The sequence below is a fragment of the Triticum dicoccoides genome, chromosome 4A (genome assembly GCF_002162155.2).
Source record: "Triticum dicoccoides isolate Atlit2015 ecotype Zavitan chromosome 4A, WEW_v2.0, whole genome shotgun sequence".
Taxonomy (NCBI): Eukaryota; Viridiplantae; Streptophyta; class Magnoliopsida; order Poales; family Poaceae; genus Triticum; species Triticum dicoccoides.
Window position 1 is genome coordinate 35,025,706 of NC_041386.1, and position 13,836 is coordinate 35,039,541.

The 13,836-nt window shown below is 54.3% G+C and overlaps 1 protein-coding gene across 1 annotated transcript; it reads right to left on the reverse strand.

Annotated features, from left to right (window-relative positions):
• Window positions 1-841: 841 nt before the first annotated feature.
• On the reverse strand, window positions 842-3,940 carry LOC119284784 (zinc finger protein ENHYDROUS-like). Its single transcript, XM_037563945.1, has 4 exons — window positions 3,536-3,940; window positions 3,035-3,431; window positions 2,730-2,923; window positions 842-1,999 (listed from the first exon to the last, which is right to left on the reverse strand). Exons 1-4 carry the CDS (start codon window positions 3,639-3,641, stop codon window positions 1,134-1,136), a joined length of 1,563 nt encoding a protein of 520 aa, XP_037419842.1. The 5' UTR covers window positions 3,642-3,940; the 3' UTR covers window positions 842-1,133.
• Between the last annotated feature and the right edge of the window lie 9,896 nt (window positions 3,941-13,836).

Genomic DNA, 13,836 nt, shown 5'->3' on the forward strand with positions numbered 1-13,836 from the left:
GTATTTACTTTTTATTTTCCTTTTCCATTTTATGCTTGATTGAGTGATTTAGATGTGCTATTCGCAAAAAAAAAAAAAACTGCATCAGATGTACCATAGACAGACCTTATAAAAAATATGATGCATCGGGTAGAGATGGTCTAAGCTTTGCTTGCACCGTTGGAGTTGCACGTAACGATATCCAGGGTGACATCCCATCGTTTCACAGAATCGCACTGTTCAAACAACCGATTATTCCACGTGAACACGACCCGCCGCTGCAGAGTATTTGCTTCCCTACGCTTCCTTTTTGGTACTCTGTACTAATTATTCAGGGTGACATTGTGCTGGAAGAGGACGTGTACCTAGTCATACAAAAAAAGAAAAACCGCCCAGCGCCATCACATTAAAAATCACAAGCACATCGCCAATAATAGATTTAAGTCATCATTTCCACCAGAATACTATGAAATTTAGGACGCTCCAATTTTCTGAAAGATGAGGCCGCCCATTGATGGAGCTCGTCATGCACCCAACTACTACTTACTTCTACTTCCACAAAAATATGCAACGCCTGACCAAGGTGACCGAGTTGAGATAACCTACTTAAAGCATCGATCACCAACCCATGGATGCACCTGGCGCCCACACAACCCACACAAGTTAGCAGCGTTGATAACCATCGCAAGCTGGGGGAGAAATCATTTGGGGCATAGTTTGAATGCTTATCATCTCCCAGCTGAAGGCGGGCGGGCAGGTCTGGTCAGGTGGTCACAAAATTAAATCCCACTTACGCGCTGTGCCGCTCTAAATGCAGGGGGGCCAGTGGCAGCAAGGTGACAAGAACAAGGAAGCAAACGGGCGAAACAAGTGCAAACGACAAAAGCAGCGAAGAGCCGATGGAGAAAGACACTGACTTCTGAAGCGTGAACTTCAAAAGAAACTTTGCTTCAGGGCAGGCGTCGTACTACTACTAAGAGCTGAACCCTAAAGGAACAAAAGTAACTTGCTTTCTTGATTGTGACCTAACGAAACAAAAGAACGGCCAAGGACTGACGGCTAGCTGCTGCTAATTAGACACGACGCAAGCGGCATTTTACAGCTGCCGTGCTACGTGTTACTGGAGTGCTACTACCCTGCGGTAGCATTTTCGCTTACAGGATCGGCGAGCTGCTCGGGTTCCTCTCCCACGGCTTGCCCTGAGCGCCCCGGCCGGCGCCGAACGTGTCGGGGGGCCCGGTGCCGCTCCGGGCCATGCCCACCGCGCCGCCCATCGGCTGCATGAACACGGGGAGGCCCCTGCTCGTCGTCGCGCCCGTGGGGCTCATCCCGAGTCCTAGGAAGTCCAGCGTGGCTGGCTTGGCGCTGAACAGCGATGACTGGCCCATCATCAGCTCCGGCAGCCCCATCGGACCGCCGGTCGAGTCGTATGGCAGCCCGAGGCCCAGCCCGGCCGACATCATCGGGGCAGGCTCGGGCTCCAACCGCGGCGGCCATTGCTGCAGCGACCCCTCCGGGAACTGCATCTGCATGGCTTCTTGGTGGTGGTGGTGGTGGTGGTGGTGGTGGTGCTGACCGGACGACGTCGACGCCGGCGAGGACGACGAGATGTCCAGGCCCAGCCCACGCAGGAACGAGGAGCTCGACGAGGTGGCGCCCATCTGCGCCGCCTTCTGCAGCAGCGCCGTGGCCGACATGTGCGCCGACGGGGACGGCGACGGCGGTGGGAGCTGCTGCTGCTGCCGGTCAGCCGCGGGGGCCGAGAACTGGGCGGACGCGGCGTCGGTCGCGAGGCACAGCGACGGGGGCTTGGCCGCCAGCGCGCGCTCCGGGTACTGCGGCGCCTGGGCCACGGAAGACGGCGCGAACATGCTGCCGAGGAGGCTCTGCGACGTGGCCGCGACGCTGCTGGTGCTGGCACTGACATTGGCGCCGTTGACCGAGGGCGGGGACGGCATCAGCGGCGCCGGCGGCGTGTACTGGACGACAGGCTCAGGCGCGGCGGCGCCGATCTCCCGCTCTGCATGAACCACAAACAGAAAGTCTCAGCAAATCAGCAGCGAGATTCAGATCACAGGCATAAGATAATAAACGTTAAGCGCTAAAAGCTGGTGCAATAGAGAGAGACAGGGCCAGAAAGCAACGGGAGGGAGGAGGGCGCCGAGCCTAGTCATGATGGGGCTCTTTTTCGTGTGTTCGTGGGCTACTTTTCTCTTTCTCGGCTGATGATGATTCGAAGTTCCCAAAGTCCAAACTCCGGAAAGGCTCTGCAATTCAACTGGGATTGCATCACAAAGCCACTAATCAGAAGTTCAGAAACTCACAAAGGCACTTTGCACGATCCTAAAAGAATCCACCAAGTGGCATCCCTCATCACCTCTCAAAGATCTAATCTCATCTCTCGCTCTGTATGAGTCTAACGCGTGCGTAAAATAATTGATTGGATTTCGAGACGCGGGCGTGCGTGCGTGCAAGAACATGTGTGTACTGGGTCACTGCTCCCCCTGGCTCTCGGACAAAGACTGCATTTTTTGGGGGAGCTCTCTCGGTCTCGGCTTCATTCCAGACAAAAATCCACCACAGTAAAATCCTTCTTCCCCGTCGCGCAATTTTGCGAACCCCATAACGCTCCAAAACATACTAACGCAGTGGTCAAAGCGGCAGTACCTCCAGTACTGTCAAATTTGACCTGACGTGAACGAGAGCAGCTAAAATAGACGGACGAACACTAGTGCGTTGACCATCATTACCTGGCTCCTCGTGCTGCTGCGGCGCGGGCGCCGGCGGCAGCTGTTGCAGTGGCACCGGAGCGGCTGGTGGTGGCGGTAGAGCAGGCGGGGCAGCAGCGCCGGAGCTCCCGTCCTCCGCCGGCGGGGCGCGCGCCTTGGCGCTCTCCTCTGCCAGCGCGTCGCAGAAGGCGCGGTGGGTGATGAAGCTGTCCCTCCTGCACGCACGCGCCGCCAATTTGTCAGCAGTCAGTCAGCAAATGGATGGTGGAAGAAGCAAATTGGCGCCGGCGAGGAGGGGGGAGGGAGGGACGGAGACGGGGACGGACCGGGAGAAGAGGGTGCCGCAGTCGCAGCGGTACTCGCGGGAGCCGCAGGTCTTGGCGTGCGCCTTCCAGTCGGACTGCACGGCGTACTTCTTGGAGCACTTGTCGCACTTCCACTTCTTCTCGCCGTGCTTGCGGCAGAAGTGCTTCTTGATGCCGGTGAGGTCGCCGAGGGCGCGGGAGGCGTCGTGGTGCACGCAGCTGGGCTCCGGGCACACGTACACCCGCTTGCGCACCTCCTTGCCGCTCCGCTGCCGGAGCTTCCACGGCAGGTTGTGGCCCCGCCGGTGCAGCTGCAGGTTCTGGTCCCGCTGGAACCCCTTGTTGCAGATCTCGCACACGAACCGGTTCGTCGCCATCAGCGTCTTGGGCGACAGCGCGATCACCTCCGCGTCGGGATCTGCGCGCGCGCGTGCGACACCAAGATCGTCAGCCTCGCCCGGTAAATTAAGCAGCCTCAGCTCGCGCTTTCGGTCAATCGCAGGAGGTTAATTGAGTAATCACCTGGCATGCCGGGGAGGGCACGCTTCTTCTTCGCGGGCGGGCCGGGCGGCGGCGGCGGCGGCGCCCCGCCGCTCTTGGCCGTCGCGGACGATGTGTCGACCTCCATGGCAGCAGCAGAATCTTGGCTCCGGGCCCGGGTGCACCACCGCTAGCTAGCCGCGCTGCCACAACAGTCCAAGAAGAAGAAGCGAGCTGCGTGGAGCAGAAAAGCGCAATCGCCACCGGCCAGTCGCGGGCGCGGCAACCACCGGTCGCGGACGCGACGGGCTTGCGTGGGAAGGGTGGACGGGGGTGGGAGCGGAGAGCAGACGAAGGCGGCCGGAGCAAGTATAAAAAAGAGGGAGGAGGAGAGGCGGGCGAGCAATCAAGCAAGGGAGCAGAGAGCGGTGCATTAAGTTGGGGGCGGGGGTGGGGGAGGGCCGGCGGGCTGACGGGCGACGCCGGTGAGGTTACCCGGACTGACGGGCGACGCGGAGGGATCGCTGTCGTACACGTGGGGGCAGGCGCGGCATCTGGCGAGCGGAGTCAAGCGGGGCGCCGAGCATGGCAGGCGCCTTGTCGCCTAGCGCGGCCGCTGATATTCCCTTGGACTTTTGCGGGCCGGGCTCTCTCCATTATATTTTTGTGAGCTGATGACGAGACGCTGTTGGTTGATCCGGATGGGATGGGATGGGACGCCAAGGGGAAAGAAGTCTGGTGATGGTTTGATTGCCTTCCTCTTCCATCTGAATGAATCTCATCTGATCTGATCTGATGATGGTTTTCTCAGGTTCTCGGGGCCGGAATTTTGGTTGCGGCCGGGGGATGGTGTCAGCTGAAGCAAACTTGCCGAGGTGTCGACGGGGGAGTGTTTCCGGCAAGCGTGACCTGACTCCAACTCAACCCGCCTTGTTTTCCAAACGCCGCTCCGGCTCAGTTTGAGCCAGTCCTTTCGCTGACTGCTGCGATGGACTTGCATGCCAGGGCATTTAAGAAGCTTTTTTTTTCAGAAAAAGGAGAAATGCCCCGGGCCATTTTATTAATTATTAACACAAGACTTTATAAAGTGATACAACAATAAGAAAGCCATCATCTAAGCAACATGTATCGCTACTCCTATCTAGTTGATGAAGAGGCGCTGATAGTTTAGGCCTTAATACCAAACAAACCTTGTAACCAAACCTAACATCTAAGATTTGAGGTCCCAACCAAGACGCCTGCCGGGTATGAGCACCCATCAGTTCGGCGCGCTCCTTAATCAGGACGTCTGCCGGATATGAGGCCGCCGCAGCCACCTGCCACCAATACATCTTCAGAGCTGTACTGCTGCATCTACCTTACCGGGTCTAGCTGCCGCCGACGCCACCACGACACCAGACTGCGTTGACCTCCTGCGCATGTCCATCACCACACATATGACGCCAAGCCTCCGCTGCTTCATACCGCCAAGAGCCGCCACCATGAATATGTAGAAAGAAACACCGCTACACCGAAGAAGCCATCCGTTGGTCCCTCAAGTCCGAGTGCATCTCCAAGAATGCCGCCCCCAAGAGGGTAATGACACATGAATGCCACCGTCATCCGATCAACTGATCTAGGGTTTCCTCCGGAGGTATTGGATGGGTTTGGGATTTGTACCTCGATGATGTCTTCATGAAGTAAACGATGATAAGGGCCTCGTCATCACCAGCTCCGGTCAACGAACGAAGACCAAGTTTTCACTCCGATCCGTCCCAAGAAATCCACCCGACAACCTGTGCACTGTCTCGACCGCCTTCAAAGCCCCAGATCTAGCCGCCTAGATCCGGCGACCACCCGCAACAGCAATGCTAACGTAGGAGCCCTGGCACACCAGCCACCGCCTGAATGCGCCACCACTGGAGCCTGGGAGGAGGACTCCCACCACACCTCGCCAAACCGCGAGAGCCGCCAAGATGGATCCCGCACGCTCATCACCGTCTATGATCGGAACCAATCTGTGACAAAACCACCACATGCCGACGCAGATCCGCCTTGGATATGAACTGCACCACGCCATGCCGCCGCGGGAAGCCCGAGCTTCACCCGCCGCCGCCGCCGCTCAAGGCCTCCACCCGAAGCACGCCGTCACGCCATCATGGATCAGATCGCCGCCGCGCCGTCACACGCGTGGAGATCCTGCCCCACCCCCTCCGATGCGATCGAGGGAGGAGAGCCTCCGCCACCGCCGTCGGCCCCACGGGCTTAGCCAGGCGGCGTCCTCCGGCGGCGGCGGAGGGAAGGGAGGGAGGTGGTGGCGACCCTGGCGGCTAAGGTTTGAAGAGCCGCCCAAGACGGGGACGACGCGGGGGCGTCAGTATGTATGTATTTATACTCAGTCAGTCAGTCGTATTGGTTTTATGTACGTACAATACTCCAGACCATCACAGTTGTTCCCACGGTGGCGTACATCAGGAGGAATGAAAACTAACGGAGTGAGGAGGCAATGAGGATGGCATTTGGCTGAGGCACTCGCTGTGTAGAGGAGCACGAATCTGTTGCCTCAAGGTTAGACATCTGGATGCAAAGCCATCGGATCGGAATCAGACGTTGTTGCTGTCCTTTGATCAGCCATTTGGATGCCGAACCTGGATATTATCACCGCGGTGTCGACTCGACGTGTCAAGCTTTCGCAGTTTGGGCACACAATAATTGTGGCGTGAAAGAGTTAAGGTGCTTCGTTTTGTTGTCAGTCCAAATCTTGAATGTTAGAGCGAGGCTACACTTTAGGTCATCGCAGGCGCAAAACATCATGAGTAGTGGCTTCGTAATAATTTTATTGCTTTTGTTTGTAAAGGCAACTCTTAACTTCTTTTCAAGCAAAATGAGCGAATCGACACTATTTTTACTCTATATATGGTACATAATGAAATCTCTAAAAAGACTTACTCCTATATTTAGAAATGGAGGAAGTTGACTCAAACAAATCACACTACCGGATACAATATTCTTCCTCTTTTTTTTCCTCCTATACAGTAACACCAACGGAGGGAAAAGAGACGAGGGAAGATAAGGAGAAACGAGGCCTGATATATGACTGAGGAAATGACATTTTACTTCCATGATAGTACAGCGATGTTGAAGTGCACTCAAAAAGGAAGGGCCCGGTTGACCGAAGCTTGCGGTTGTGTTACGAAAAATAAGCACTTCGATCCAGCACTCTCTAGCCAGCAAAGAAAGCTTTCGTTTTCACCAATTATTGACGGCAAACTAATGCAGGCGCTTTGTATGTGTACGTCACTTTCGGTTTCCCAAGCCAAAGATGACAGCGACTTGCGCAACCCTTTTTGTTAAGCCAAAACGGCCTCTCTCCAATTATTTTTCTCGCTTGGTTTCTCTTTCCCTCTTGTTTTGTTTTCAAGCATACCACAATGGACCGAAGTCGAACACAATTGATGCACCTAACTAGTTTACCGACAAATAAAATAATAGATATTCAGTATCATTGACCCGGACTCATTTTCTTCGATAAAGTCTAAGAGGAGCTAAACACCAATTAAATTAAACCCAAAAGCGAGTTCAAACATAAGATGATTACCTCAATATCCATGGTGCTAGCCAGTAAGCCCTTGGGTGACTTCGCACTATGTTTCTAAAATCATGTTCCATTCATTCAATTGTATGAAGGCGATACAACCGAGCAATAGTTTACACCCGGTTGCTTTCTCGGGCACATTTTAATTGCATCTCAGCTGTCAACCAGGAATTGAACACATATTTAAATGGAAGCTATTTTGAGGTCCATCAACTAATAGAGGGAAAGGGGGTGAATAGGAGAATACTAATTTACACCGTATTACTTGCTTAGTCGCAAAGGCGAGGTCTTTATGAAGTGAGGCAACAAGTAAAATAGCTGCATCCTAGCAGGAAGCAAAAGTAAGTAAAGAGCCAAAAACAAAGACATGGTGCTTATCCTAAATTCAAGTCGTTGGCACAAGTCTACATCTTCGGAGAAAACTAATTTACTGAAATAGTTGCTTAGCTACAAAGGCGAGGTGATTATGAAGAGAGGCAACAAGGCAACAAGTAAAATAGCTGCATCTTAGCATGGAGCGAAAGTAAGTAAAGATCCAAAAACAAAGACATGGTGATCATCATGAAGTTCAAGTCATTGGAGAGGCTTGATCACAAAGTTTTGAAGTCACTGCGATTAAAGTTTCTTCTACTACAACTAATTATATTCACTAAGAACCTGCCAAATCACTAAGGCGGATCATGAGGTGATCCCTCGACCTTCACAAACCCTCTTGAGGCACATAAAAAATGGAAGCTTACAAGTAACGCCTAGCTGTTAAGGACAAGCCGATCTGCAAAGAGTAATACATCAAAATCTCTTGGCTCCGGGATGCTCTTGCTTGATCACCCAGTTAAAGCGCAAAACTCTTTCTCCCTCCCCTCCCTCCCTCTCTTTCTATCTCCCTCTCAAGATGGATCTCAAGCTCAACAGCAAAAGGGCGCATGAACCATGAGACTTCTTTTGCTTGATCAAAATGTCCACTCGAGTTCAGAGGTTTTGGGTAGTACATGTAACCACATTGGAGAAAAGAGACGTTGCACTAACCGATTCATCCTCCGGAGAACCCGAATCAAAACTACAAGCACCATGATTCAAATAATCGTGTAAATTTCAGAAGTATACTGAAGCACAATGGGAGTCTCAAACTCATAGTTGGTAGTTTTGACAAGAACACGGTCGCAAAAGGATTCATGATTTGATTCATGTAGCAATTTCTTGAACTACTTTTTGATGGTGTTGACATTAGACTCAGTGCAATTGAATTTGAACAGTGGCTCGCCTGGTTCAGTGGGAACTAAAAACACACACAACACAAGCAAACTAACAACTTTATGCTCATCAAGATGCATAATCCATATAGGAATCTTGGGAGGTGGGGGACAGAGAAAAGGTATGCCCAAGGTCAATAAACACAAGACTTGGCCATGGATAATAAGAGCAGATCCTGAAAGCATCAACTTCTAAACGAGACACTCCAAATTTAGAAATCGAGTATGTGGAGCAACTCTGGCAGAGTCACCAATAGAGCAGCCTCCATAATGGACATGGAGCGCACTCCATATGGCTATGGAGGCTGGCGAGGCGATGCAAAAATTCATATTTGCTGACTCCATTATCATGGGACACATCCGTCAATGGGACATTCCTGTTACTCCAACCTTCCTACCATCCCATGTGAGGTGGGAGCTACCTGAAGTTTCCTTCTGTCACACGGTATTACATGTAACACACTCGAATGGAGCGCACTCCAAAAGGCATCACTGAGACACCATGTATGGTGGTACGTCTCCATCGTATCTACTTTTCCTAACGCCTTTCTTCTTGTTTTGGACTCTAATTTGCATGATTTGAATGAAACTAATCCGACTGACGCTGTTTTCAGCAGAACTATCATGGTGTTGTTTTTGTGCAGAAATAAAAGTTCTCGGATTGGAACCAGTGGCGGAGCCAGGGGGACGAGCGGGGGCCACCCCCCCAATGACCGATCGAACATCTCGTATCAGCGGTTAATTAGCGATAAGATCTGCACGTACAACGTTCTTGGCCCCCTAACCTTACGTGAATACTGGAGAAAGGAGAAAAAAAGGGCCCACGTACAAAGCCCACAAACTAGTCGTTTTCTAAGTCATGCCAGGGGCGGAAGAGACTCTGCCTCTTGACGCTCCTCCCCGCTCTCCCCTTTCCCCTCCACGCTCCCGCCGACGGCCACTCCGGCCCCGGCGTCCACCCCTCGCGCCGGCAACCGCTCCGGCTCCCGGCGCCCAGCCTCTTCCTGCCATGGCTTCCGGCTCCCGCAGCCCGGGCAGCCATGGCTCGGTCTCCTCCCGCCTGCAGCCGGTGGTGTCCGGCCTCTGTCTCTCCGAGTCACCAGGATCTGCGGGTTCTTCCTCTGCGAGCGCGCCTCCCCACGCCGACCGGGCGGTCGCAGATCCGGCCGCGGGCGCTGCCGTGGCGGATCCTTGGAGACGGCCGGGCCCTTCCCGCAAGGCGCTCTGGCGCCGCCGGAAGTGGGAGCTCCGGCAAAGGCAGCTCGCGGCGGAGACTCGCCCGAGGTTGCGCTCGCCGGCATCTTCTCAGGAGCGGCGCGAAGTCCCACCGGATCTTTTTGGTCTCTGCTTCAAGTGTTTCAGGGAAGGACACCGCAAGGAAGATTGCACCTTTCTGCCGCTCTGCTTTCGTTGTGTTCTGGAGGGGCACATCTCGTCTGATTGCTCGCGTCCCCGGAGCCCAAGGCCAGAGGAGGAACTCTGGCGGGAGGCCATGGCCAAGGTAGCATGGACTGGTCTGCAGCAGCTGTCAGCAGGGACCGCGCGCAGGCTGTTGCCGAGGACTCGGCAGGTCGCTCCTCAGGGGAGGCCCTCGTCAGTCCCAATCGACACCGTACCTGCGGGGGCCTGGCTGGCGTTGCCTGCAACGGCCGCGCTGCCGGCGTCCATGGAAGGCGTCTGTGTCATCTCACGGACGCAGGAGATGGATGGTATGGAGCAACGTCTTAGGACAGCGGTGGTGGCCTACATAGGTGGTTCCAGGCCGGCAATGTCGACAGTCGAGGCGGCCGAGGCCATTGCAGCTCAGTTGCATATCCCAAGACACAAGTTTGCAGTGCACAAGTTCTTCCCGGAGGATTTCTTAGTGGTGTTCGCCACCCCAGACCTAAGGAACAAGGCCCTGACGGCAGATTTTGTGGAGCACGAGTTCTTCAAGATGTTCTTCAGGCCATGGCTACGGCAAGCTCAAGCAGTGACTAAGGTGATGCGCTCCCAAGTCGACCTGATGATCGAGGGCGTGCCGTCTCACGTCTGGACGAGGGATACTGCTGCTGAGCTGTTGGGTTCGGGCTGCCTGGTGGAGAGCCTCGCGCCGGAGACAGTGAACCGTGAGGACCTTTCCCTCTTCAAGCTCAGGGCATGGTGTGTTGACCCGGATGAAGTGCCAGTTGCGCGGAGGCTATGGGTGCCGGAACCGGAGATGGAGTACAACCCTGCGGCTCGCCGGCCAACTTCTCGGCAACTGCTGGAGTACAAGACTTTGATACACATTGGCAGAGTCAGGGAGCATGCCGGGCCAGAAGGTTGGCTGCGGCCACCTAGCTCAGATGGCAGCGGGCAAAGTGGCTTGCCAGATGATACTGGCAGCTACTCGGGAAGTGGTGATTGGCGTGTTCTCCCCTGGACGCGTGGTGTTCGTGATGCTAGGGGCGACGCGCCAGATTGAGATGTCGCTGGAAGGTCGTATCGACAGGCTCTGCTGGGACGTGTGGGGCCGTCCGACTGGCATCTTCCTCCGATGGGCGCGGCGTGTCCTCGGGTTACTATGGCGTCAAGGCTGGTGTTTCCCTCACCGGCGGCGGCTGATCCCCCAGTCCAGACGCCGGTGCACATCAGGGGGGCTGCGGTGGAGCAGGTGCCGGCCCAACATGGAGGATCCCCGGCTGCTGCGGATCACATGCGCTCGGCCGCTGAGATTCCTGAAGTTGTTGCCGTGGGCCAGGCGTTGGTGGTGTCGGAGACCGCGCGTTCGCCACCTTTTGCGCAAGACCGGTCGCTCACTGGTACGCAAGGACGGTCCCGGAGTGGCATGCAGGAAAAGACTAGGGATTTGGTTGTGGATGGGGTGGAGGATTCTGTGATTGGTGCCTCCGACCAGCTGGAGAGGCCCACAGATGTTGGGCTTGGACAGAGCATAGGGATTGATGTTCCTCGCGTGCAGTGCATGGGTATGGAAGGCGGGCAGGCCAATGCGATTCTGGGACAGAGTCGTGGGATTGCAGAGGATCACATTTTGATTCCAGGTGTGGAGACTGAGCCAGCCAATGATGAAGCTCCCGCTCCAGCTATCGCGGTGGACCCCTTGTCTAGAGATGCAGAGCTGGTGGGGGCGCAGAATGAGGTGGGGACAGGTCAAGTGGCCGGCCCGGTGGGCGAGCCGCACGAGACGGCCCCGGGATGGGCCCCGGTCTACGAGCTGCTGCCCCCCACTACCCTGCATGCAGAGGAGCGCACGATGGGACCTACTGATGGAGACAACGGGCAAGTGGAGATTGGCGACCGAGGCGCTCGGGGCTGCATGATTGAGCCAGCGGATGTGGGTACTACTGCTTGCATGGATGTAGACGTCCACATGCACGCACCAAATGGTGCCTGTGATGTTCTGCTACCATCCAAAGAGCAGGTTGCGGTGGCCAATATCAAGGCATTTTGTGCGGGATTAATGAAAAAACTGGCACCACCCCTCCTTAAGGAGATTGAAGCAGTGCGTGGAAAGGGACCGGAATACACACCTCGTCGGACCACTCGTTCTGCGACGGTGAACGCGCCACGGAAGTCGAAAGCAACGGCGGCTGAGACGGTGCTTCTCAAAGCGTTAGGCATCACGCCAGAGGGTCTGGCGGTTACCGATGAGACACTTAGACAGCTCAGGCAGATGTTTGATTCTCCAATAAAGGAGCCGCAACTTCGTGCACTCGCCGCGATTTTTGGCAAGGCCATCCCTTTTGATCTTGGCCAGGAGGTTGCCCCGAAGGTGGCTTTGCTTGCCTAGTTGGCGAGCGTTGGCGCATGTGTCGATATCATATCGTCGACCAAGATGGAGTTGGTGTGTTGGAATGTGCGTGGCTTGAACAGCCTGGCGAAGAAGAAGGCGCTGCGTGAATTTGCGGATTCGACGCACCCAGCTATGTTTTGTATTCAGGAGACTAAGCTAGCTTGTATAGATACATATACGATTATGCAATGCCTTGGCCCGTCGTACGACGGTTTTTTCTACTTACCGGCCTCGGATACGAGGGGTGGGATTCTCTTAGCTTGGAACTCGGTGTTGGTTAGCATTACAAACTGCGTCCGTGACACGCATTGTGTGACTGGGTATGTGACCCCGGTCGACGATACACCCCGGTGGCTCACTACGGTGTACGGACCGCAAGAGTACAATGACAAGATGTTGTTCCTAGAGGAGCTCGCAGCGAGAAGGGATTTGCGCCCGGGTGCCTGGATGGTGATTGGGGACTTTAACATGATACTCCAAGCCTCAGACAAAAGTAACTCGCACCTGGACAGAAGAATGATGCGCAAATTCCGTCAATTTGTGGATGGCAATGGGCTTAAGGAGCTATACTTGCATGGACGTGCCTTTACTTGGAGCAATGAAAGGGAAGTCCCTACCCTCACTAAAATAGACAAGGCGCTAGTTTCGGTGGATTGGGAGATTGACTATCCGGACTGCCTGCTCCAAGCGATGTCAACTTCGGCATCAGACCACTGCCCTTTGCATATTGCCTTGAACGAGAATCTGCAGCCGCAACGATGTTTCCAGATTCGAGGTGTTCTGGACGAGGCTGGAGGGTTTTGATGATGCGGTCAAGGAGGCTTGGGTGTGTGACCCTCGGATTCACGATCCTTTCAAAAGACTTGATGCACTGCTTAGAAATGTGGCTCGGTATTTAACAGCCTGGGGACAAAGGAAGGTTGGTAACGTCAAGTTGCAGATCACAATGGCTAACTGGATTATCTTCCAGCTTAACGTGGCTCAGGAACGACGCTTGCTTTCGGCTGGGGAGATTTGGCTGCGTCGAACGCTTAAGCTCGTAGTGCTCGGCCTTGCCTCTCTCGAACGCACTATCGTGAGGCAAAGGTCACGAATTCGATGGCTCCAGGAAGGAGATGCTAGTACCAAGCTGTTTCACCTCGTGGCAAATGGTAGAAAAACAAAAAAATTTATACCGGCGATATTGCACGACGGCAACCTTATCACGGATCAGCACGGCAAGGAGGAAATCTTTTTCCAAACTTACAAAAACTTGCTAGGCTCGACAAGAGGGCGCGCGAACACCATTGATCTAGAGTTTCTAGGGATCCAGCCGGTGGACTTGCTGGATTAGGATGCTTATTTCATGTAGGAGGAGGTTTGGGCCACGATCAAGGACATGCCAGCGGATCGCGCACCGGGCCCGGATGGGTTTATTGGCCTGTTTTTCCAGAAGGCTTGGAGCACTATCAAAGGAGACTTGCTGGCCGCCATACACCATCTCTTTCTTGGTAATGGCCGCGGCTTCGGAAGACTCAACCAAGCCCTGATTACTCTTATCCCTAAGAAGGCCGGCGCATGTCAGGTGGGAGATTTCCGTCCCATCAATTTGAAGGAAATATGCCCTAGAGGCAATAATAAAGTTATTATTTATTTCCTTATTTCAAGATAAATGTTTATTATTCATGCTAGAATTGTATTAACTGGAAACAAAATACATGTGTGAATACATAGACAAACAGAGTGTCACTAGTATGCCTCTACT